Here is a 27,790-nt window from a genome sequence, read left to right as displayed (position 1 = left end):
ACAATTAATGTGATTAAGAGTGGCATACATTCTTGCCAGTTTCAACAGGTAGAAAACAGAGGTGGATAAATTGAAATTGAGACTCATATAATTTTAAATACTGTTCATAATAATTATTAATCGAATAATATTACATATTTTGATGTATTACGGGGATGTGGACACTTGTTTTATAGTAGTTTTCACTCTTTGTGTTGTAAAAGCCTAGTGAAACGAACAAGAAAATGTTTATTCATTTGTAGCAACGTTTCAGAGCCTTGGTAGATCGATACACTCCAGACTCGACACTCACTTGTAGGTATAAACTGTTTAGGATACGAGAGGATTGCTTGATATCACGAAACATCAAATCTAAAACTTTATTCAATATATTAGATAATAATATTATAGATAAAAAAGCGGAAAATCTTCTGTCACTGTGTCAAAATAATTTCTTTTTTTAAATTTGAGTGTAAGGCATATCGGCTTCCTCCTGATATTCTCCTTCACCTTACAACTCAGCTCAGCTCAGCAGCTACAGAAAAATCAATTGGTGCACATTGGTAACATTATATTAAAAATAATAATAACGTGCCAGCCAATCAAAGGCCGATAACGCACTCGCAAGCCCTCTGGCATTGAAAATGTCCATGGGCGGCGGAATCACTTAACATCAGGTGAGCCTGACCGTTTGCACTGGTCTATAAAAAAATAATAATGGAATTGAATCTTAGAAATATTGCCTTAACAGTGTTTCTCATTATTAACGGTCTTGTACGATGATTGACGCAAATCTAATAGAAGATTTATCGAATTACATTTCGTGATCTTGAGTTTATAGTTCACCCCTATAGAGTAGTTTAGAAAGTCTGCATTGTGTGGAAGATGATGAAAAACCAATAAATAAAAAGTAATATTATAAAATTTCTATTTTTACAACCCATTGCAATTTCGTATTGTTAGGCTCTAAGTATTACTCAAACGATATATTTTTTAAATAAAACATTCATTTTTTTTCGGCACAGTACAAAAAAAGAACTGCGGAACTACCGTATGACCGTATACCGTGCTCTAAGTAGAGCTTTGTAAAAACTTTTTTACAAATCTTATTGAAATACACATAGATCACGAGTGTATCTTTAAATTCTTAATACATTTTTGTCTTTTGAGTACAAGTTTATCGTATACAGTATTACTGGAAATACGTTGAGCATTCTTTATTGTTATCATTTAAAATAACGATGTTTCGTGCTTAAAAATACAATGGTATTTTTTGGAAATGGTTGCGTAGCAATACTGGCGTAGACCTATTTTTTACATTTCACCTGCTGAATAAGTGATTAACTTAGCTAACCAATTAATACAGTGAGGCCCAGTAATTAACTCATCTTTCAAATATATCTACTTCTTGGCTCCAAATTAGCACCAAGATATTGTATCTAAGATGCTAGCCATCTCAGTTCTCATAACCAAATTTTCTTACGTTTGAAGAAAACGGCGCAATGAAAAACGGCACGTGTTGAAAGTAGTAAATCACGTATAAGTGAGTTGAAAGCCAGCTTTATAATTTATGTGTCAGGATAGGCGAGTTGGCAATGAACTTGGAAAGGGAGGTGTGTCTTGCAGGCTGCAGTGCCCAAGGCCGTCGCGTCGCACATTGTATTGCCAGAATCGATTTATCGAGCGGCGCGCGCCGACCAGGCCTTCTTACCCCACCCCGCGGCCTCTTCTCGTAGACTTAGCGGCTTTTATCACTTCTGTGGCGTCACTAATCTATTAGCTACTTAATAAAAACGACATAAAAACTCTTTTATCCATAAAAATTGGTATGATTTGAAAATGATATTCTGGTGGTTCCAATTACTATCGTTACTAAGTTTCAGAGGGATATACAACAACAAAGCTTAAAGCTCACCTCTTAAAGTATTTCCAAACTCCTTTCCAGCATTTAAAATAAATTATATCAATACTTAAGTATACCTCCTTCAGTGTTTCAGTTACAAAATGAGTTTCCTTTTCGCAATGTAAGCAATTTTCCCATATGTCAACGTGATATTAATGGTTATTACCTAATTACCTAACGCAGATAAATAGTCATCTTCTACTAAAGTTGTACGAAAGGGTACCGTAGGGTCATTAGCTCGTTATTCGACGCAACATTCTGCATACAGAGTAACCGTAAGTTAATTTACACCATTCCCGAAGGATCCGGCCTGTTCTCAAGTAGGTATTGTAGAAGTTTCGAGAATACATGAACTGAATTCATTTATTACTTTGAGAACGGGCCAAGACTTAATTATATGGGCGTAGAATAATGTCATACATTAATTGAGTTTTTAAATTTACTAAACTTTTTACGGTATGATTTATTTTTTCGTCAAGCTTTTCTGTTAAGATGTACGCCTTTACGACAAGGGTTCACCATGAAAATTGTGAATTGACAAAGCCTGATGTAATTGACAACCGTCACTGTGTTATTTAATTAGCGATCAATCGCTAATAAAAATGATATATAAAACAAAACATAACATAAACATCAATGTTTTGGCTACCACTATTACGGTTTGTGTCACGTGTTACTTACGTTGTCCTTTCATTAATTGGTACTTAATAGGAAACAGGACAGTTAAAACATATACTTCGCTAACACAAGAAAGAAGAAAGTGACGGAATGGCTCGCTATAACAAAAGAAAAAGAGGAAGACAAATAAAAAGATGGGAAGATGATGTGCGAAGAGTAGCTGGTCCTATGTGGATGCGTAAAGCTAGAACCAGAGAAGAGTGGAAGCCCTTAGAGGAGGCCTATGTCCAAGGAGAAGCTGTTTAACAAAAACCAACCGGCTTGCCGATTAATTATTAGTATTTATTTTTATTTTAGTATTTTTTTTTAGTGTTTCACTTTTCTTATGTACTAGTATAAAAACTATAGCAATAAAGGCTTTTATTATTATTACTATTATTAACACATGAATAGTCATGAAATAAAAGAACAAAAAAGAAAAAGGTGTTCGCAAACTTATACTCAAACGAGGATTTTTAAACAATTGCCTGTAATTCTTGCTCGAAATGTAGGTCACAAAGAGGTAACTCAGTTAATAAACAAATGATTTATGTATAATAGTACTTTTGCCATCCCTAGGGTTAACAAGGCCTTAATAAATTCATTTAACAACCATGTAATAAAGTGCTCATTATTTTTGTCACAAAGCTCTTCGCACGTTCCCACATATCGCACACAATGATTCTGTCGTTAGGGTTGCCAATAAAAATGAATTAAGCCATCAAGTGATAACCCTAAAATACGTTCCACGAATTTTCTTTATAGGCTGGTTCAAATGTGACAGTTTTCTCGTTTCCTTCAAATAAATAATCGAGATTACGTCGTTTATTTTCTTTTTCATCCTACAGTCATGTTAATGGAATTACTTTTGTCATGTATAATTTTTCTTTGTCAAATAGGATTATAATAATATGGATTACCGCGAATTTTAATCGTCACTTGTTTAAAATTGTCTTAAAGCATATCATGTACTTCCTCTAAATACAATGTCTTAGTCGTAAATACGTATAAGTGCCTTTCAAAAATCGGTACAGATTATACAACAATATATAAGGTTACATAACAAAAGGAGGAAACAGTCGGCCTTGTGGAATTTGTGCAAGATTTTAGGAAACTTTTAAGGATAAATACAATTACATAAGATGACCGCAAGAAGTGCAAATACAATCCAAACCCCTTATTTATTTACTAGTTCCTTGCAAAATAAGTACAAATAACTAGATGGGAAAACGGTCGGCTTTCGAGCGAGTTTCCAGCAAACTTTAAAGGAAAATAAATATACACTATAACTTAAACATAAAGAAAATAACAAAATAAACAAATCATGATAATAATGCATGATAGTGATAATTTAAAAATGATGTTATGGATACAATGTGGACGAGTAATGCTAGTACACTCTAGTGTAGTATAGTATTTAGAGGAAGATAGAGAAGGAGCTTAGTGAATATTGACATTTGACTTTGGGACAACCCATTAAACAAAACAAATAATTTTGAATTCCTTTTTATATGCTGGTATAAACCTTTTTGGTGTTTATAATCAAATCCCAAACAAAAACCACAGATTTTCAATCTACCATGTATTTACGTGTAATCAGTTTTATGTGTTGGCAGACTTGATTACCACGTATTAACGGATACTAATGAAGACTAAGTTCAAAGTGAGCCTAGGTACAGCCTGGTGACAGGTTCGCCTTAATTAACTTCGATCTTCAAAATGAATTTATTAGTATTCCTGCTTTTAATCTTAAACATGACGGGTTAATACTGAGTATATGGCGGGATAATTTTAAAAAAAAATAGAATAATATTTTGAAAATGTGGTAGTATAGTGTATCGAATACATTTATATTTCTTGTTTATAATCTCTGATTGTTTGACACTTTTAAGATAAATTATAGTTTTTGAAAATTACTGATTTGTATTTCTCATTGCCGTATTCTTAGTACTAAAAAAAACATATTTCTATTACAATATTTAGTGAATGTGCTTTCCATCATTTCTATTATAAAACGAAACAGTGTGGCAGACAAGTCGCAGTGGACTGGGGCGTTGCCACCAATTTCGGCCAAGCCGCTTCATTTACAACTGTGTATAAATTTGAGGAAGAAGAGTCTTTGTTTTGGTCCAGAGTATATCGGGGCGGCCACGTGCTGTTAGATCTACAAATGCTGTTAAAGATAGAATTCTTCGAAACCCCATTAGGAAGCAAAAAATCTTATCACGAGAAATTAAGATTCCTGCTAGGACTTTGTCACGTATTATAAAACAAGACTTGAAGCACGGTGGTTATCGTCCATATACAGGACATGCCCAAAATCAATGTTTATAATTAAATAGAGGGCAGTGAAATTTCCCTTGGAAACAGTGCGTAAATCCATAGATTCGTGGCTAAACAAATTAAAGGCCTGTATAAAAGCCAAAGGTGGCCATTTCGAATAGAAAATTTATTTTATTTTTTGGCTGAGACTTTAATAAATTTGTATACATTTTAATAATATTACATTACTTAATTTAAAAAATACATTTTCATTTGTGTTTCACAGAACTTATGGCTGGACTAGGTATGGAATCCTAGCTTAGTTTTCTCAATATGGCTCCCCATTCAGTGCACGTCTGGAATCGCGGTAGGCTCTGCGTTTATTGAGTCAACCAATAATGTTATATGTGCATTATATAGGTGGCGCTGCTATAAGAGTGACCATATAAGTTCTTATTGCCTATCAATAGCGCCGGAAATCCTATTAGGCAGACTGAAAGTCATAGTATCTATTCAGTTCTTTACAACGGGTTTTTAATATATATTGTAAAACGGTATTATCTAACTAAAAATTAATGATACCTACATAAAATTTAATTGTGATATACGCTTGCTCGATCATCTTTTTTTTGCACTGTTAAAGTGTCCCTTTTATCAAAACTGAACAAATCTCAAAATATTCATACATTTTAAATGTGAATAAAGACTACTTATTGGCTTAGCTCGATAGTTAATACATTTGGTAAAATTATATTTTTCGACTTTGAGTCTTACGTAGAAAGTAATAATAATTGTTTATTTCGCGGACACAAAGCTGACCTTTTCGAGTTTGATGATAAGACTGTTTTATTCATTGGAAGTACTTTGATGTTCATTTATTATGTATATCAATGTTCTTTCAATAGTGAAATACTCAGAGTGAGTATTGCTGAGTATTACCTTTTGAGCAAGCAAAGGTCACATACGGTTTAAGAATAACTTTATTTCTCATGACAATTGCATACATAATTCACATACTGAGAAGCAATATGTGTTAATAATTGGAGCGCACAGATGTAGGTATATAAAATAACAAAACAAAATAGCAACTAAAATGTGGACTGTGTGTGAACATAGAACATTGTTCGAATTAGATTTCTTACTAGATGTGGAATTGATGGTATAGTCTATGTTTTTAATTATTTAATTATTTTTTATTATACTATTTTATTTTTAGTTTATTGTTCTATTTATATATTTTAGGTATATATACATGGACTATAAAACATTATAATTTTATTTGTTTTTGTTTAATTTAAGTAATTACGAATGTATATTTTAACTTTAGAGGTGTATACATATGGTGTGTTCTTTTATTTTTGTTAGTATATATGTGTATATTTTTTTATCACTTACTTGTATGTTTGTATATTAATTGTGTGTATATAGTAGCTATTTAAACCGGGCATAACTATGTTCTCCTTTGATAACTGATGGTAACTTATTATAAATTGTAACACCCTCAAACTCCAAATTTCTTTATCCATAGTTAGTTCTAGGAGTGCGGGTCACCAAGTAACAAGCACGTCTTAAGTTAATCTTTCGTGTTTGTTGTTTTGTTACAAATATTATATTGGATTGAACTTCTTTATTTAATATTTTCCGTATTACAATACATGTGTAGTATATGTACGTTTGTTGTATATTCAGTATTTTTGTTTCTTCGTATATCTTTTCAGTGGGTGTCCGAAATCTATAGTTAAATATTTTTTCTGAACTCTTTGAATTGGATCTAAATTACCCTTTATTTACTTAATTTTGCTGCAGTACCCAAGATTTCAATGAGGTAGTCGATATGAGGCTTAACCAAAGAATTATAGATACCGCACTTTTCGAGGGAGACAATTTGTTATATTTCGTAGTGCCAATGTGTGTGTGCAACTTAAAAAAAATTAAACCTTATTTAAAAAAGGTCTTTGTTAGTTTGGAACAGTTCGATTCCCGCTATTTAATTCAAAAAGACTATGATTGTTTAATCACGTGGAGAGATTGTTACATGCGATATGTTTGCGGTGCCTACATTATAGTCCGGTCAATTCAAACTTTAAAATAATGGTCAAATAACAAAAATTCCAGGAGACCCAAATATTAGTGGAGAGCTGGGGTTTACCATCACAAATAAAGTTTTAAAAATCCTTATCGATCCTATGTGTGCTACAAAAGTTATTCGGGGTCAAAGGTCAAAGTTAACGTTTTCGAAAATGGTGAGTTTTATTTAAAAAAATCCCAGCAAAGTGAAAGTTGTAGATCTTGTCTACAAATATATCATGTTGTATATTATCTACAAAAATGGTCTTCATGATACAGTGCTTGACCATGAATATTAAAGCTGCAGTACAACATCGTCAAACAACAAAAACATCATCGCCTTCCGAGATTATCTTTGATGAATTTATGACAGATCCTGCGAATCAACAACAATTTTTCGCTAACATTAATTATAAATCTCGTTTCATTTCCATGTTAAGTGACAAATTAACACGTGCGAATATTGCAGTAAAACAAGCTCAATTTGAATCAGTCATGTCTTCATAACTTTAAATTTTTCGAGAAAAATTCAAAAATCCTCAAATTTTGACCTTTTACCCCGGACAACGTTTGTAGCACTCATAGGATCGTTGGCGATATCTAAAACTTTATTTGTAATGGTCCACCAATATTTGGGTCTCCGGGAATTTTGTTATTTCAAAATGTCTATATTGACTACTACCCGTCTATACTTATTTGTTTGTATAATATGTTATATTTCACATACCATTGTCATTTTTAATAAAATGTCTTTGTTTTTTCGGGAACCGAATGCTGCACTAAACTAAATTTAATTTTCAATTATTAAGGCCTATTAATACAGTCTCTAACATTTACAAGAATACCCTTATTCCATTTAGAACATTGGTTTCCCATTTGAAGTCATAAACGTCTGAAACCGTATCAACTAATCCCCTTGCTATCGAAAAGTTCATAGTAATTTATGGCCTAGCGTGTGTGGTTTTCGAATGAGTTACATATCTAGACCCGAGGTAAAACGTAGCTCAGGTGAAAATTAGTATGCATTTACTTGATACAACTATATGTCGGTGGCACAAAATCGGCGAATCGATTGATAGTGGTATTTTGAATATAGTAACTAGGCGGTAGTCGAGTTCTGGTGAACTTTGCTTAATCGCATTAAAGCATGTCATGTAAATTGGGCATAGTGCAGACATATTTCTGTATTTGTTTATGTGAGCGTGGCCTTCAAGTTTGTTAATTTGTACAAACCGTTTTTATAATATCTAAAGAAAATTCCTGACGTTGATAACTTTACTTTTACTTACGTAAATAATAATAAATGACTTAATCTTTGATTACAAAGCGGTTGTATTAGAGTGCAGTTAAAAATGGAGTGGCCTAGATTATTATCGTAACCTAAAATCTACTTTATTTTTACTAACCCAAAGCCGTAATCAGTTAATTTTATGAGATTAATTTACGTACAATATTTTCACTTTTTTACTACCACCTGAATATTTCTTTATTATCCCATATTTCACTTAAAATCTGCTAATATATATTTTCTTTTTCAGGTAAATCTTTATTGGCTAGTTGCGTGAAGAAATGAGTTTTAACAAATACTCCATAATCAAGCTTGCAGACTACTTCAGATTACGACGTGAAACTTCTCGTTAAAGTGAAGAGGACTCAAAAGTCACTATGACTTCTCAGAATAGGATTGTTTTTACTAAATTATTGTTGTGTTGTTTTGTGACCGCGGCGTGGGCAAGATCATGGGCAAACCACCATGATACAACAACGTCAACAACTCACACTACTCCAACTACTAGTCAATTACCTAAAAACTTCCACAATGATCCGCTCATTGTTGAAACGAAAAGCGGTCTTGTCAAGGGCTACGCCAAAACTGTGATGGGTAGTGAAGTACATATATTCACGGGAATTCCCTTTGCTAAACCCCCACTAGGACCCCTGAGGTTTCGTAAACCTGTCCCCATAGAACCATGGCATGGCGTCCTCGAAGCCACATCCATGCCAAACAGTTGCTACCAAGAAAGATATGAATATTTCCCTGGCTTCGAAGGAGAAGAAATGTGGAATCCAAATACTAATATCTCGGAAGATTGTCTGTATTTAAATATCTGGGTACCGCAGCATTTGCGAGTACGACATCATCAGGACAAGCCGTTAGCTGAAAGACCTAATGTACCGATTCTTGTTTGGATATACGGTGGAGGGTACATGAGTGGAACAGCTACACTTGACCTCTATAAGGCGGACATAATGGCTGCATCTAGTGATGTAATAGTGGCGTCCATGCAATATAGAGTTGGCGCTTTCGGATTTTTATATTTGAACAAATTCTTTTCCCCCGGTAGCGAAGAAGCCCCAGGGAACATGGGCCTATGGGATCAACAGCTGGCTATTCGTTGGATCAAAGATAACGCGCAAGCCTTCGGCGGCGATCCTGAGTTGATAACGTTGTTTGGGGAATCAGCTGGCGGCGGCAGCGTAAGTTTACACATGCTCTCTCCTGAAATGAAAGGATTGTTCAAAAGAGGAATATTGCAATCAGGGACTCTGAATGCACCTTGGAGTTGGATGACCGGTCAGCGAGCTCAGGAAATTGGAAAAGTTTTGATCGACGATTGCAACTGTAATAGCAGCCTTTTAGCGGCGGATCCGAGTCTAGTGATGGATTGCATGCGCGGAGTGGATGCTAAAACTATATCTGTTCAACAATGGAATTCATACACTGGTATATTAGGCTTTCCATCTGCACCTACTGTTGACGGCATATTCCTCCCGAAAGATCCCGAAACAATGATGAAAGAGGGCTATTTTCATAATACCGAAGTGCTGCTGGGAAGCAATCAAGACGAAGGTAATTTTATCACTAATTAATGTAAAAGTAATAGTTGCTATTAATTTCATATGAATATTATAATGATAAAATATTGCCTATTACCCGCGAAGTGTTTAACGACGCCAGCATATAACTTATGCACAACTATTTTTTATATAGATAAAATAGTTTAAAATACTTTATTATCAGTTAACTGTACTTCAACTTCAACTTCAACTACTTAACTTCTACAATTCGTATTGTTGCTTTCAAATTAGTATAACATTGTTAGGTATTATTTAGGTATTTGACAATTTTAATAAGTTTTGTGTCATTGTTAATATAATATTAACCATACTTATTAATCATTTACTTTTTAAAGCATTCCTTACTAACAATAATTTTATTAGAGCAATTTTTAACACAAAGAATAAAAAAACTGTTAGAATTTTGTACTTATCGCTCACAATGGAAATAAAAAAGGAGACGTTATAAGTACTTGGGGTCTAAGTATATGAAGAACATTAAAATTAAGTATTTTTTTTTTACGGTCCATCAAATTAAATCAAAAAAAGAAAAAAAAGTGTAGTCAGTGCGATATATAACGTCTTTAATTGTCTTATTTCAAATATAAGGGTTCTTAGGAAAGCATCTGAGAGTACCTACGATCTATCAATATCGGCTAAGAGTTGGAGGTCGTTTGTTCTGAACACCTGGTAAGGGGGGCACGGGCAAAGAGGGGGCAAACTACGAAGGGGGCACGCCTGCGCACTCAGTGTAAACACAACAATACAACTGCGTAGATTTCTCGTACTACCAAGTACTACAGACGCGCCCACGTACTTCGGGCTAAATGGCCCCTACCCCACCCCCTTGTTTTGGTTGTCAGGCACCCCTCTACAGTTTCTAGAATATTAAGATTTCACTGAAGATGTAATGAATTCTTAAGAGTTGTTGCCGAGAAATACTATAATTATTTACATGTTTTGTGAATATAATTTATGCTTCAAATTCTTGATGAAAGTAAAAATCTTTTTACTCTAAAGAAGTATAAAATCTTAAATATTTGAAAACCTTGTATAAAATTTAATGAGTTTTGACGTCCTTATTGCTTCTTTACTGTTATAGATGAAATACCGGAGTTTATGACGAAATATCGTATTAATGGGACGTTAAAAACCATCAAGCTATAAAATATCACTCCGTATATAGGTTCACGATAAATAAATGATTCAAAGTTGACAAGGAAAGAACAATTTAGTTTTGGATTTTCGCAATATATCAAACTAGAAACAAGAGCACTTCAAATATAGGCTGAGAAAAAGAAACCTGTCTTTTTTCCCATTTTCTCTATTCTAAAATATCTTTTACTTTACAAGTATCTTTGAGGGACTGTTATTAGCGGGAATCTGTACTGTATTATAAGTAGATTGTCTATATACTTTAAACACTTCATAGGTTTAAATAACTAATAGTTTACAATTATAGTCATCACACGAGTTACGAATACCTAACATTAATCTTCTATCGGCATCGCATTAGTTATCTTTGTAAGTCGCGTGTTGTTTTATTCAGTAGAACCTGAATTCGCAGCTACTTAGCAAGCAGTATTCAATATCACAGAACGTTGAAATAAAAAGTACGTTCCTCTTTCCTGATACAAAATGTATCCTCCATTTATGCTCAATTTAAATTGCCACAAATACAGCGATTATGCAAACCGCAAGCTACAATTTTACATAAGCATATTAACTTTAGCTTTCATCCACGCTTAGGTCTTTTGTATGCTGTTGAATAAATTATTCCGTCATTCAATTTTTGAAGAATGAATAAGTAATGCAAGTCGCGATGCAACATAGAAATGTAAAGTGTAACGTGGCCTCGACTGCATCCCAAAGGAGCTCTTCTTGGTACATTTTAATGACCTAAGCTAACCTTGTTACATAAGAAAACTTTACCTGTGGCACAAATCATTACGATATTTTATATATACTACTACTAGAAACATTGGAGAACAGTGCAAATTACTTAACAGATAACTTAAAAATGTAAATTGTATTGTCTTTTGTTAACATAGCTTTTACACTTTTTTAAAAACTTATAATAATACATAGCTTCAATCCGTTTAAAAAGTGTTTTCTTAATGTAAATTGTATTCACCGAATAAACATTAAAATTTATATTTATGTATAAATATTTGCTATTTGGTTAATGCTGCATTGCATACCATTTTTTTAAGTTTAAATATTACACTATTTTTAAAAAAAACTGTAAAGTTATGTGTGGACTTTTTAAAATGTTTTTATAAAAGAAGCGAAATGGGCAGGAGATCTTCGAAGAAGAAGAATCTTTAGTCGGACTTTTCATTGCTGAAGGTAGTGGTAGTGGTGCCACACAACTTCCCCCCTACTACACACTCTCCCCTGAAAGTTAAACACTGTAACCCTTTCTTCAGTTTTTTAGTCAAGTTATATTATTTGCTTTTTCAAATGATGATTATATAGTGTAAATGTATCATTTCTATGTTTACTTTCTGCCATAAACTACTTTGTGGGATCAGTTTAATATCTCAAACCGTACAACTAATAAGACTAAGAAACCTAACTATTCAGAATTTAAACAGAATTTTTAACAAAACATTTTACTTAATAAATATAATAAGTTTTAAAAATATTTTCGTTGTGGAATGTAAAGGAGTTTACTTAAGATATTTAACATGCTTTTATGAATTTGAAATGTACGTTGACATGCGATATTTAAACGCTTGTTTGACGTAGTCGTTTTAATAATATGCTGAATGCATATTAGCCCGGTCAATTTAGACATTCGAAGGTACAGAAAGTCCCAACAAGCTGAAAATCAGTAAAAAATTTCAAAACGTAATTATAAATGATATTTAAAAGTTCCCCATCATTCCCGTGTATGGAATTTTTTTTATTCAATGTCAAAGGTCAAAAAAGGTTTTATCATAAAAGTAACTTAGACAAAAATGTAGATCATAAAATTATCTATGGAAAATCTATCAATACTTTTTTACCTACATTTCATTTTTTTGACCTAAGACATTGAATAAAAAACCTCATACGGGAATGAGGGGAACTTTTAAATATCATTTATAATTACGTTTTGAAAAATTTTACTGATTTTCAGCTTGTTGGGACTTTCTGTACCTTCACTCTCATTTTTTGGTCTTAATTGACCGGACTATATATAGAATATAAATTATAAAATTATATTATCTAAATAGATTGTTTTGTATCATATACATTTTAATAAAATAAAATAAATCAATGGCGCTACAACCTCATACATTTTAATAGATTACCACAAATAAGATATATAATACATTTGGATAATTATAGAAATACGCCGGCCGATAATTGACATGAATTAAAAAGTAATATTGATGACAATTAATTAATCTGTCTATAAATTTTAATCTGTTTCAGGAACTTACTTTTTGCTGTACGACTTTCTTGATTACTTCGAGAAAGATGGGCCCAGTTTTCTTCAACGCGAAAAGTTCTTAGAAATCATAGACACCATTTTCAAAGAGTTCTCAAAGATAAAACGAGAAGCCATCGTGTTTCAAGTAAGTGTGGTTGGTCAAGCTTTCAAATGACGATTGCATTTTGATATATATAATAATATATAAATTATTTTATAAAATTGAAAACAATCCTGTACTTACGAAATAAAGTGTTTTATATACATTTTTATATTTGTGTACGTAAACAAATGTTAAAACATTAAGAGAAAAATTGTAGTCAGGTCTTCAATATTTAAAAGTTTTACATCTATAAGGAACTATGTTATGACATATGTATATTTTACGTTGGAAATGTTGCTTAAACTTTTATACGCAATGTATATAGTGCTGTTGTGCATTAGAGCGGGTTTATTTAATTATTAAGTTTTTCATATTTTCTTTATGCCTAATAAGATTTGGTTAGATTGTGGGGAAGATTTGAGAAAACAAGTGAACGTTAGAATAACATGTGAATAAGTAAACGAAAATAAGACTTGGCTCGTCTCGAAAGGTCTCGTTACTAGGCCATAAAATTATTAAAAAAAATTGGTTAGGTTAGGTTATAAATTTTGTAACTTCTAAATTGGGATGCGCACGTGCATAGCTCTGACGGGGGCACGGCTTATGTAAAAATGTTAACGTGCCTCCCGTCCATCACAAACAGATGGGGCAGTTGGATTTTAGTTTTAGGGGCATCCCACCTCCCGGAGCGACACCCACACCGCCCGCGTTATTTTAATAAGATAAACCGGCGCGGCACGGTGGCTTGGGTTTTTGTTTTTATAAATGTCGTATATTGGCGCTATACATAAAAGCGCTGCTCACTAAATATCGATTCAGTAGTTATTTCTGCCGAAAACGCTGTAAACATTGCTAACACATACGAGTGACGTATTTTTTTTCACTCTGTACTGTGTATATTTTGGCTGTATATTTTTTGTGAAAGCGCGTATCAAAGTATTTAGTTTTACAAGACGTATCGCGTTCATTCACGGTACATATAAGTACATATTGCAATATAAGGTATACAAAGAATTAATGAGGACATCCTATTTGAAATTACCGCCAATAATGGCTTATCTTTCGTCGACTTCTCAGTAATTTTACTTTGAATTGTACTGTATATCTCAGACAGATGATAACTTTTTATCCCTTGGAAATATAAACGTTTTATATCGAAATTACTTTATAATGAAGGCCGGTCTGTGTTGGTTTCGCGCGGCTGTTGTTTTATAATATATATTCTACAGTATATTGTTCAGGATAATGTAGGATTATAATACACACTATCAAGTGTTTTTCTGTGTATAATATTATTAGTATAGATTGATTTATATAACCTCCTCCTTTTTGTAATGGTTGTAGTTCATTATTAAAAACGAGATTTTAGAAAAATATTAATATTTCCCCGCTACCCTCCCCCCATACCTGTTCTGAAGGCTTTCGTTTTGACAAACCAAGAACATACATTAGTTAACAAAATAGGTATGGATCTCTCAGTATTATTGTTTTATTTCAATAATTCAGAAATAATATTTAAAAAAAATTATTTTATTTAATTATTATTTTAACAGGTAAAATTATTATTTTATCTCAAAAATCCATGCTTGACGTTGCACGCCTACGTGGCGTCTGAACAATACACAATTATAATCAAATATTATTATGTAACCTAATTATTACTAACAACATATATTTTACAAGCATTGTGTAGTGTTTCCTCTCACAACTCTAAATAAATCGTATATTTTATGACTTAACTACAACACCACAGAGTAACAGTAAGCATACATTTTGACGTACTTGACTTGACATACATAGGGCTAGGTTTGCACTCTAAATAAAATCACCCTAAGTAAAATATTCAAGTAAAAACACCACTACAAAGAGTATATGTATTGCAATAATTTGCAATTTTCTTATTGTCTGCAGTACACCGACTGGGAGGAGATAACGGATGGTTATTTGAACCAAAAGATGATTGCAGATGTTGTTGGCGATTACTTTTTCGTATGCCCGACAAATTATTTCGCTGAAATACTTGCTGATGCTGAAGTTGATGTCTACTATTATTACTTTACACATGTAAGTATTTACCTGTTTTATATGTACGTTGCGCAACACTTAATTGCTTTAAAGTGCTCTGTATAAAGCATAGAGATAAGGTAGATAATATCGTTTAAAACTATTTTGTATACTGGCAACACAGTCGTGTAATATTAAGCGACATTAAGTTTAATATAACGTGTAAAAATTTACAATAAGTTACATTAATAAATATACTTTGACTATAGTACAGTAACAGTACTAAGTGATGAGTAACGTTTTGGCTACATTTTTTTATTATATTTATTTTGTGGTATTTTGTGGACAGTTTACTTTTATACAAAAATTTGTACCGTATTTTCGAAACCAAGCTGTAAACTTTTGTAATTTTTTTTCTTGTGCGCATTTAACTTTCGCATGTACGGTGTGAAACATTGAGGAAACCGACATGCCTTATACCCAAAAATCGACAGGTTGTGTCTGGCACAGAAGGCTGAGTTGGTGACCTACTTCCTACTTTGTGGGTTGTAGCACCACTGGTTATTACTTAACTTATGATTGTTTTTATTTATAAACATAATTTTACTATTAACAGTCCAAAAACTAACGTTCGTAATTTTAAAATAGAATGGATTAAATGCTTGTGCCTTCAAATTAATAAACGAAACAGATAATATATTTTTCAAAGTAAAAATACGTAAATATACTAGTAGGTAGTTGAAAAAGGAAATGAATTTATGTTAAGCCTATTTAAAATTAATCCAGCAAATTTAAATATTTGTTATTAATGTAATAATGCAAAGTACCATTATGATTTAAACAACTCGGCAAAAGGTAATATTACGTGAACAATATTCGATCTTCTTCCTATAGCCTCGTCTATAAAAATCTCAAAGGCTTTTCTACGAAGACGGTCTTGAAACGACAAACCGGTACTAACACGTTAATTTGGGTAACGAACCAAACAGGAGGGCGCTTATAAGCACCCGTCGTTTGCTCTTTACTGGAATCGCCGGCCGTTCAAAGGAATTCTTTGATGGCTGTTTTTAAATCCATTTTGGTCTCATTTCAATATACAACGGTAAAACGTTAAGGTCGTACATATTTATAATTTCAAATTAAATGGTTCATAGACATTTATATACTGTAATTAGGCAAATGGAAAATTATTGAAATAATCCCCCCTTGTAAAACCTGTGTATTTTTAACTAGATGTATTTTAATATTTGGGTCTAGAGTCAAAGTCATAATCATCTAATAATAATCTGCATTGTGACAAAAACGTATAGCAGTTAGTATAAATTTACTTAATACCTATGGCTTTATTAAAAATCACTTTCGTAGAGTAAGGCGGTAATGATAAGAAGTCTCGCCTCACTTAACGTAAAACTTGACAGCAGAATGAAATTAGATGACGATTGTCTTGTAAGAATTTTGATACATTTATTTATATACTAACCGTTACTAACGTCAGACCAATCTAACTTTAAATTAAGAACTGGAATCAAGTCTTTATTTTCTACCTATTAGTGCGACAGAGACTTCTTTAAGAGAGTTCGTTTGACTTGACTTCATTGTTATTCAATTCAATGCTTCTCTTTGAGATTAGAATACACTTTGTTCGTTCCGTTTCTCTTAAGAAAATCTCGTTCTGAAATTTAAACAATGCTTTGGTCAGGATCTTGATACTTCCGAACCATTTAACATTCATGAAGCGGTACCGCTGAGTACAAAATCAATTTTGTTGCGTATTGCCCTAATATTCATATAGCACGTTGGGTCACCGCCAAGAGGTTATTAAATATTTAAGAGCCACTTCGTCGGCTTTAGTATATTAAGCGGAATGTGTTTTCAATAACAAAGTGCTTCTTTATCGACTTTTTGGTATAAAGCAAATAAGCAGTACGTGAAATTTGATATTAATCATTAAATATTAAATCTTTCTTCTAAGGATCTCTCAATAGCGATTTCAATGATGAAGCTTATAATTAGCAGAACTCAGAAATCATCAACATCGATATGTGTCAAACTAAGCATAGATTTTGACGCTATTTACATAAGCAATTAATAATTTAATTAATAAGTTTTAATCTAAGTTTATTTAATAAAATTGCTGAGGTTATCCCAGTCAGTATCTAAATTATTGTACATGCAATATAAAGAGTGGCTCTGTCACATACAACCAATGTATTCTATCGATACCACGAATCATTCAATAAATACATAAGGAAGTTGAGAACAAATTTTGGCGAGTTCTGAAGCGAGTTATGCGAACGAAAAAGCGCAGCCATTACGAGTAATAGGAACAAAATAAGATAAATGTGAAGCGATAAATCTAAAAGCTAGTAGGGCTTGTTCTGTTAGTGATTTATTAGCGTATTTAATCGATAGAAATCCTTGGTAGAATTTGAAAACTGGAGCGATTTATAAAAAAATATAGCATTTACTTCATATAGTCATTAAATTTATTTTAGAAATATGTAGTGGTCTATATATATGTGACGGACCGAGAGTAGGATAAGAGATTTTAGACATGGGATAGACAAAGTAGACGGGAAAGGAGGACTTGGCATGGAATCTCGCTGTTGGCCTTAAGGGCCTTTAAAGCTCAGCTCGGGCTGTTACGGCGAGCGCAGGCCGCAACAACCAATGCCTGTATTTCTAGCAACCCGAATTTGTGATAAAAAAGTTTCGTGACATTTCATGAAATCGTTTCGCGGTCGAACCCGAATCACTACAGAGTCAACCGGCAGTTATAGGAACGACTGTCACAGATTACTTTAATATTTATTGATTTTAAGTTTAAAAGGTTTCTGGTATGATGAATTACTATTGATAACAATAATGACTATGGAGTCACTATTTTTATCAAACATTGTATAGGTGTTAATTTATAGATCTTATAACATTGACAAATCAAATATGGTAGTATTAACGATGTTGAACTAATGTGACTATGACGTTATAAAATTATAATGACAATGGCGGCTGCTACTAACGACATCCGACATTAATAATAATAATGACTAAGAAATTACCATTACTATGAATAGTCATTAATTTGTAGATCTAGAGAAATTGTCAAATCGAATAAACTACAAGTATTAACGGTCTTCGGACTTCGACGTTGTTAATTTACGAGCTCTGTGACATATAATGACAGTAGCAGCTGACACAAGCGCATTGCTCCGGTATTAATATACAGTTACGTCGCCGTAAGTTCTAAATTTGGTGTACTCACTCACTCTCTCAACTCACCGGGATGCCAAGACGATGTCGCTGGCTATGGCCTGCCGGTGAGTTTGCGGCCTTAGCATCAACTCGAAATAGTAAACCATACCGCAGGTGTTAATGCAAGTTATATACCTATCTCGACGTTTAGAACGTATCTAAAAAATATTAAATCGAGGTACAGTGATTGATGGAAATTGTGACCATTCCTCCAATTCTTTGTAGAATTAAAGAAGCATGGAACACCTTTTCTAAACTAAATAAATACCTTGTAACAGGTGCCTAAATTTACAACTTAGAACTCGTAATGTCCGATGTTACGTCTTCTCGAAGTTGATCTACGCCGTAGAATCTTAGACGCTAACAGACGTTATGTCCAAAAAACTGGAAGCGTTCAAAAACTGGGTTTATTTTGAATAAACCGCATTCGAAATACAGCCGTGCTGGACTGAATGCAGAAGATCAAAGTAGTGTCGTGATCAAAGAAAAATAAGCTTGAATATTTCGGACAGGTCTTAGGTAACAATAAAAAATACGAACTCCTTTAACTCATTCAAGGCAAAGTGGTAGGTAGACGGAGGCGTAGACGGAGGCGTAGACGGAGGCGTAGCCGCAAACGCACGTGCTGAACAATCTTAGGCAATGGTTTGGTCAAAGCACCAAGCCAGCGAGGCATCCAAAATTAAAGTAGCCATGATGATCACGAACATTCGAAAGGAGATGGCATTATAAGAAGAATAAAAAGAGAATTGCAAAGCATTTTGGTACATATATTCCCTCTATAAGTTGTAAAGTAAAATCCAATTGGACCTCTGTATCTTTAACAAAACTGTTTTATTTTACAACAATTTAAAACTAATAACATCTATATATCTAAGAAAAATAAGACTTTCCCGATAATGTAAGCTACCATTGTATAAATGTAAATAGCAGTATAAAATAAATAGGCGCCATTTAAGGAAATTATGACTCACGTAAACACGTGCTTGTTTGCTTGGTGTCGGCTGTTAATTTGATATGATTTGAACTCCACAAGCCGAAAACTCTACAACTTAAATTTTTAGACGTCTCCCTCGATTTGCAAGTTATAGAGGTTCCACAGTTATCATACTGTTAGATGGTATACTAACCATCATTTTTAATCTCGTTGTTTTTTATATTTTACTTAATACTTTTCTTAGTGAGACCGCCTCAAAACAGAGAAAAAATTTGATCGGAAAATCTTATCGGGTTCATTAACCGAACATACAAACTCCCTTTCGCATTTGTGATTTCTTTTCTTTTATCTCAAAATATTTCTGGAGAATTAATATGAAGAAAGATGAGATATTATCGAATTAGCCCGAAAGATCCAGTGGGGCAGAGGTCACGAGATTAACAAAGCTATTTCGAGACATGACCAAAAGCTATTCTACTTCCATTTCGCTAATTTTGTTGCAGTTAACTGAGACAAAATATAATTTGGGTCATGGCACGGTCTTTTACAAACTGATTATTTAATAGTCGTTGCTCAAGAATATTAGTTTGTGTTCACTTTAACACAGAGACATTAAACACAAAGAGTCAAACTATAACAGCTATTTTCAAAATACGATAAAATTTGCCTCAACCCAAACTTAAGAAGAACCTAACCTTAATCGTGTAAAAAATGGAATTTCTAAAAATATGTATTATATTTCAAATGTGTAAAAATAGCTAAATTTTTCATTTTTACTTATGTATAATAAGTAAAAATAAAAAAATCGACTGACAAACGTTTAAATTATTAAAAATTAAAAGTTCCAATACTACCATATGTTCTATGTATAACTAAAATTATATTATTAATATTAAAGTAGTAAATATAAGGGATAAAGCTGAAGGTTAAAAGCCTGTTACTTTTATATGGCTATATCTCTAGGGAACTGCTCCACATTCCGTCTCCATTTTGATAAGATCTCAAAGATTGAATACATAACGATGTTGCTTGTAAAAATAACTACAGTAGACAAAAATTTCATATTGAAAATTCCCTTTGATGCGTCTTTGCCGATAAATGATTATGTAACATCTTTTCGGATCCATGTCTGTTCTAGCTTACAGTATTATTTAGTTCATACATACGTAATACTATTAAAAAAACATTTTAATAGACCACAAGGTAGGCTAACAAATCCAATGACCTGTAGGTATAGCCCGAGGTAGTTCGAACCGTATGTGCTTACTAATAGATTGCTAAGAAACCACATACATATTGTTTGATGAATCAAAAAAAAGTAAATGCTATACGGTATGCGGTATATATTTAGTGCGCACGCGACAGCGGTTAAAGTATAACTCCCTTGCGCCATTACGCCGGGACACCTCCTACCATCTCCGGTTCGTGTGTCAAAGTCAAATCTACAATTGTCATCCTTCTTTGATTGGCACCGATTTAGCGCGAACACATATATTATTACGTCTTAAACATTTGGCTCGCTACTGTAACAGTAGGAGAAAAAAGAAGTTTCAATTCAATTAAATTAAATCTTTTAATCATCCATTTGATAATAGAACGATCAAATCAGTTGTTATCACTTCATTGTCATTGTCAATATTTTATCATATTTAATAATTTCAAAACGTAGTTTCAATATTGTAAATACAGGATCAGTGATTTACTCTGTAATTTTTGCTGACCTTTACAGACTCAGACATAAAATTTCTTATGTATGTGAAATATATTGCAGTGTAGGCGTCTGATCCATATACAGTTACGTATTATGCTCTGACCTTTCCGTTATTATATCAAATGTACCTCACTCGTCTATCGCATGCATTTTTAAACACAATCCGCCAACCAAAGCTTTTAATTTAAACTCCAACAATTTGGGCAAACCAGAGACTGTTTCGCATTTAATTTTCAACAACACCATTAAAAACAATTTAGGGTAACAATTTTCTTTGGTTCAAGATTGCTTTGATATTACTGATTTTCAGTGGATTGCTTGGAAATCTGATAAACATTTGTGCCATGAAAGTTAATAGATATAAATTACATGTAAATGATGTTTTGTTTTTATTATTTGACACCGGGGCCTTACTTTGTTTATTAAAACATAAAACAAGGGTGATTTCTATCAAAAACTGTATATCATAATATTCAGAAATATTCAGGCTTTTTACAGAATACTTAGTTAAAATAAGCTAACTTTACAAAAATTACAATATAATTTAAAATGAATAGTTAAGGAAACTTGATGTTTTCACTATACACTTGTCCCTTTTATAAAATTTCCAGCGTACCAGCACCAGCCTTTGGGGTGAATGGATGGGAGTGATGCATGGAGATGAGATGGAGTATGTGTTTGGCCATCCCCTGAACATGTCCTTACAGTACCATACTAGGGAACGAGACCTCGCTGCTCACATTATGCAGTCCTTTACAAGATTTGCGCTTACTGGGTAAGCTGTTATTAAGATATTCGTTAGAAATTTTTAATATTTTTAAATATAAATTTAAATGACTATAAGTATATTTTGTAGTTTACGACACGATTGCAGCTAAAATAAATAAAATTTACATTACAATTCATAATGTCCAACAAAATGCTCTCATTTTCATTGGATAAGGCTTCCGTGAGAACATTTTTGTTATAATATATTTAACTGTGGTTACTTAGTTATTATTATTTGTAAAGAACATCAATAATAAGCGTATTTATGTTAGGTAAGTACTTTTAATGAAAACAATAATAATGGATTGAAACGGGACAATTTCACCTATTAAAGGATATTTAACATTATTGCATATCCTTCACGTGCATTCCACAACTGATATTCTTACTATGCTATGCAAAACTTGTTACAGCAAGCCTCACAAACCGGATGAGAAGTGGCCACTATACTCCCGGTCATCGCCTCATTACTACACATATACGGCCGACGGCCCGAGCGGACCCGCCGCCCCACGGGGACCACGTGCGTCGGCTTGTGCATTCTGGAATGACTTCCTGCTAAAACTCGATGGTAAATACTTTTTTATACGAAAATGTCTTGCGTTGCCTTTTAAGGGCTCGTGCGTTCAATGTGTACGTTACATTGTTAATTGTAATCAACATTACAATAAAATATTTTCGTAGTGGGACTGCAAAAACTTTAATTGGATTTCATTTAAAACGTCAAAGTATTATATTCTATAATTTTTTTATATTTACGACACTAATACGGACCAGGTGCCTATTTGTTTTAACGTAAATCAATTCGTTTTTTGCGAGCCTTTTTTGCCGATCGCTTAAGACTCATTTTAGTCTAAACTTGTAAATGTGTATGTACTGTATATACTTAGAAGTAGTAGTGAGCTTAAAAATATAAATAAATACATTATATTTCCCACGGTCACGGTCACTAACAATTTAAAAAAAAAAGACTGCTCTAATTAAGCTTAATTCCATTTCACGTTTCCACGATACACTCTTGCCTTTGTAAACCATACGATCTCGCCACATCGTTAGCGGTGACCTTTGGAATTATATATTTACATAACGCTACATAAATCACAAAATTTATCTTATAAATAAATTTATATTATAAATGCGGCAATCAATAATTTTGAACCTAAAACTTATTTTTAATGTCAAAATTATTCGTTCATTCATTAAATTATTTTTTAATTAACTTTTAATTTTCACTTTACGAGTGTAGTCAAAACCTCTTTCCATAGCGGATTTTTATTTCTTTATAATGCTAATGATTACATGACATATAATTTTATATATGTTTTATGCAAACAATTAAACAATATACATACAATTATAATAAATCATGTACAATAAAGGTGGACGTATGTTTTAATGACGGAGGATAAGCAGGGTCAAGAAGTAATAATAATTATTATTAATTTTATTTTACTTAATATATACGAGATGTTTGTCTATTATTTCAGAGTTGGAGCATGTACCATGCGACGGAGCGGTAACAGGGCCGTACAGTAGCGTCGCCGGCACTACTTTACCAATAGTACTACTTACCACCCTTGCTACTACCGCGGCACTTTAAATTCTCTAAGGCACCAGTAGAAAATTACACGTAGCGAGGGAGCTTGCTTGAATAGATCCAACTACTTACTAGTTAAGATATCTGACACATTTAACAAATGACTGTTTTGAAATAACGTCACGACACTATTATGACAAAACTTGCAAGATTCAAATGTCATTCCAATAATGGCTTTAAATCGTTGTATTAAAATTACAGAAAATAGGAGTATCACTCATTATTGAACGCTTCGTGTGAATTTGATACCAATCGAAAAGTTTCGTTCCGTAGAGTGATAAAAATATCAGTACCATATATAATTTAATAAATCGCGTTACTATGGTAATCGATGTTAAATAGTTGGCTGTTTATTGATGGATGGGTGTTTTTCTAATTAGTATTGTAGCATAAATTAAAAAGTATACTATAAGGGCGATGTTAATAACTTAAAACTCACGTTAAATAAATATTATAAAGTTGAAAGAAACCATCGTCCATAGAACACGTAAAATTATATTTTTTAAATATATGTGATAATACATTCCGCTAACATATATATATATATATATAGATTTAAGCATGAATTATTAAATTCAAATAGACAAAGTATATGTGGAGGTGTTTTAGAAGCAAATATGTGTGGGCTTTTGTTAAAGCAATGCTCTGCTTACACTTCAACTATCACTATACATATCAATGTGTGCCTCGGCTTTAATAGCAATTGATACATATCGTAATCGTAGAGGAATTTTAGAAATTTGTATTAAAAAAACTATTAATATAGAATTTAAAAAGTGAGTTAAATTTTTACTAATATACATCTATTTAGGATGCTACCATTTAAAAGTCTTATGAATTCAAAAATCTTATGACTTGACAAATTAGTATTTTGTAAATATATCTTCTTAGATCGCTTTCGATCAAACACTGTCTATACATATCAACACAAAGTGCTAAGAGCTATGCTAATTAGACTCATAATGAACTTTTTATAGAATATTGCACTTTCTTGCAAGAATGCTGAAATATAATGTAGATCTATCTCTATTATTGCAAAGCTGATTTATGGTATACAATATTATGAACATACACACAATCGTTAATCGTTATCTAAAGGTTAAAAGGCATGTTAAATATCACTCACACACACCAATCGCTTAACTTGATTTGGTTGAGATAACCTGAACAACTGTTTTAACAGCGCATTTTAACCTTTAGTATTTTACGATTTAGTACCAATTTTATCTATTAACTATATTTTCAATACACAAGAGCCCTATGGTCATTAAAGATAAAGACTTTTTCTATAGTTTAGTAAAGAAAAACATATCTTGAGAAACCAAATTGAAGTGGCAATTGTGTATTTAGAAATTCTTATTTTTTGTAGTATACAAATTAATCGTGTAAAAATAATGCTTTAAGTGGAAATCATCTTATGAATTTAGTAAAATTGAACAAAATATTTATATCTTTAGCGATAGATATATGTATACCTATATGTACGTCAATTACTATCCTTGAAAAAGCTAGGTATAATGTGTAATATTTACCGATTTTGTTATCCTGTGACATAAAAAGTTACTACACCTTGCAGATTAGGAGATATAAAAGTACATAGTTTTAAAACCCATCCTTAATATATTTACGAGATATTTAAACTGAAAACAGATTGAAAATGAAAAAAAAATATCTTTAAAAATATTAAATATTTCATGTCCTATGCTGAGAAACTACTTTCAAACCTTGTATGATAATTATACTACATATCAAAAATATATACTCTTCACTATTATATAATCACGAACTACTATAAACCTACTATATTATTTGAACAATAAATAGTAATTAGAAGGACCATATTCAATATATTTAATACGCTCTTAACTACTTGACTTTTAAGTTAGAATTTTACGCCGCTATTTTTTAGTTCTAATTTCAAAGATCAAACGGTATTAATAACGTAATAATGTTTTGCGTTTCTAATTGACATTAAAAGTTTCACGATAGTGATAAAGACAAAACATCCAATAGCTATTCGAGGTTTTAATTTAAATGTAGATTACCAAACGATTTAACATTATTTATGCTTTCAAACTAAATTTTATTATGGCGTAAAAATAAAGCCTCCAGACCTCAGGCTCCCTTATATCTTACCAAATCACAAAGCACCAAGCAGTTTCTATAGATTTAGATAATTCCAATATTCGAATCTATTTCGATAAATTTTATAAAAATTATTTTAATTGCGAATGCAACAGTTCGGCACAAATGCTTTGTTGAGCACACAAAAATGAATTGTCTGGGATAGCTTTAATTAGTTTAATATAAGAATCTTGTAAATCATAGCTATATTTTAACTTCTAACGATTGTAAGTAATAGGTGGTAGCCGTATTAAAATAGGTATCCTAATATTTTTGTTTTATTTTCCTTTTTTTATTAGTTTTTAGATAATTCATGCTACTTTATGTTATCTAAAGCTTTAGTTGTACAACTACTATAAATATAGGTAATGCTTAATGATGTATAATTAGAATCAATGTGTTTTGCTGTTAGTGCAATGGATTATGGACCTATTTAAAGCATTTCATATGTTGACGTAGAATTAACATTACTTGTTAATCATTTTTTTACGTACATTAATTATATTAAAGAACCTACAGTGCAAGATTATTTGAAATTATTTAAATATATTTTTATACGTCACTACTTCTATCGTTATTTAAAATAAATATTATTTATAGATTTTAGTCAACGTTATCGGTAGTTCATTCGAAATTTAAATTTGTTGTCTATGGCAAAACTAGTTTTAAATGGCTTATATTTTTAAGATGTCCTATTATGTGTTTCATGTTAACGTAATTGTCTATTTTGCTTTGATGTTTAAGAGTGTATAGGTGATAAGTTATTTCGTTCTTCCTGTGTTTATCTTATTTCTATTTTCATTTAATTCATATGGCAAGCCGACAACCGAGTTTTATAAATACAATACTTGTAAAATTGCTTTCCTGTTCGACATTGACTAATTTCATCTTCAACTATATAGAAAAATCAGTAGAAATCTGTTTCTAGATCGCTTTACTGTGTAATTAGGTGCTAAATAATGTATACATAGTAGATGGCATTGATTATTTAAATTATATATTTTAAAACCGAAATGCAAATGACATTGACAATATCAGTTTCATTAACTCATGTAAATCTCTTTGTATGTTAAAAGCATAGACATAAAGAATATCTAAAACTAGACAAGAGCAGTGTGCTACTTTGTTGACAGTGAGCTCAAGCCGCTGTCTAAGTAAAGCCTGGATTATGTGTATGCAATTGACAGCTGTCAGCCTCGGTGACGTTTAGATCCTTTTTAAGAACGCATTAATCTGACTGCTATTAGTTATTGTTTATATTACAAATAAATATGTTTATAGTGACAATACTTTAAAGTCGTAACAGTTGCTCTTCGATGAGTTTAATAAAAAAAAACGTTTGGCGCATAACCACTGGAGGCGCTGTCTAATTGTTTATACATACTTAACTATGTTTTGTTAGCGCATAATACTTTGTCAAACTCATTGTAGAGATTAAGATCAATAAAAATAGGGGCTCAAAATATTGCTGCATAAATACATAGGTTATTTTCGACTTAATAAACTATTAATTAAAGAGAAACATTTAACCTAAACTTTAGTATTACATGCTATATTTGCAAAAATCTTCAGGGCCAAATATAGTTTTTCTTAATAGCAGCTGGTAGCTATTATTAGGTTAGTTTTGTTTGATTGTTCGACTGTATTACATAATCAGAAATAAATTACTATAATTTAATCAATCATGAGTTTTATTAATTTTTCTTCACCCTTGTTCCCGATCCCGCCTGAAACATTGAATCATGTTTCTCTAGGCTTAACTTAAAGTATATAATTACTGTGTTTAAAAATAATTAAAAAAAAATTAAATGAGATTTTGTTTTATATATCAGATTTATGTGCAATCAACAAATAGATGTGTAGACAAAATTTAAAAAAATCTAATAATGTTTAATATCTACGTATTTGTATTGCTGTGCACTTGTATTCATAATTTTTTTTAAAAACCTAATTTTACATAGTTTAACATTGTCTGTTTGACGCGCCATATTTTATACTTCATAACTATAACTAACTATTTTTTTTTGTTAAAATAACGGGCACCTAAAGAAATTTACGTTCTTTGGTGGATTTCAGGTAAGTAAATGAAATTTAAAATATGATGTAGTCCGAGTACTTATAATAGTGTAAATGAATACGCGTGAAGTGAATTCTAGCAATTTTTTGA

General features: G+C 32.0%; 1 protein-coding gene across 1 annotated transcript in view; it reads left to right on the top strand.

Annotated features, from left to right (window-relative positions):
* The window catches only part of LOC123717395 (acetylcholinesterase-like), a 35,723-nt gene extending 9,522 nt beyond the window's left edge, over positions 1–26,201 (top strand). The window contains exons 2-7 of the mRNA XM_045673406.1: positions 8,407–9,719; positions 13,130–13,272; positions 15,142–15,294; positions 21,746–21,909; positions 22,316–22,473; positions 23,390–26,201. Of these exons, the coding sequence (XP_045529362.1) occupies positions 8,534–9,719; positions 13,130–13,272; positions 15,142–15,294; positions 21,746–21,909; positions 22,316–22,473; positions 23,390–23,502 (1,917 nt within the window). The 5' untranslated portion in view covers positions 8,407–8,533 and the 3' untranslated portion in view covers positions 23,503–26,201. The remainder of the gene's footprint in view (positions 1–8,406; positions 9,720–13,129; positions 13,273–15,141; positions 15,295–21,745; positions 21,910–22,315; positions 22,474–23,389) is intronic.
* Positions 26,202–27,790: the final 1,589 nt, after the last annotated feature.

This window comes from Pieris brassicae, chromosome 1 (genome assembly GCF_905147105.1).
Source record: "Pieris brassicae chromosome 1, ilPieBrab1.1, whole genome shotgun sequence".
Lineage (NCBI taxonomy): Eukaryota > Metazoa > Arthropoda > Insecta > Lepidoptera > Pieridae > Pieris > Pieris brassicae.
Note: the sequence above shows the minus strand (reverse complement) of the source record. Positions and strands in the feature narration are given on the sequence as shown.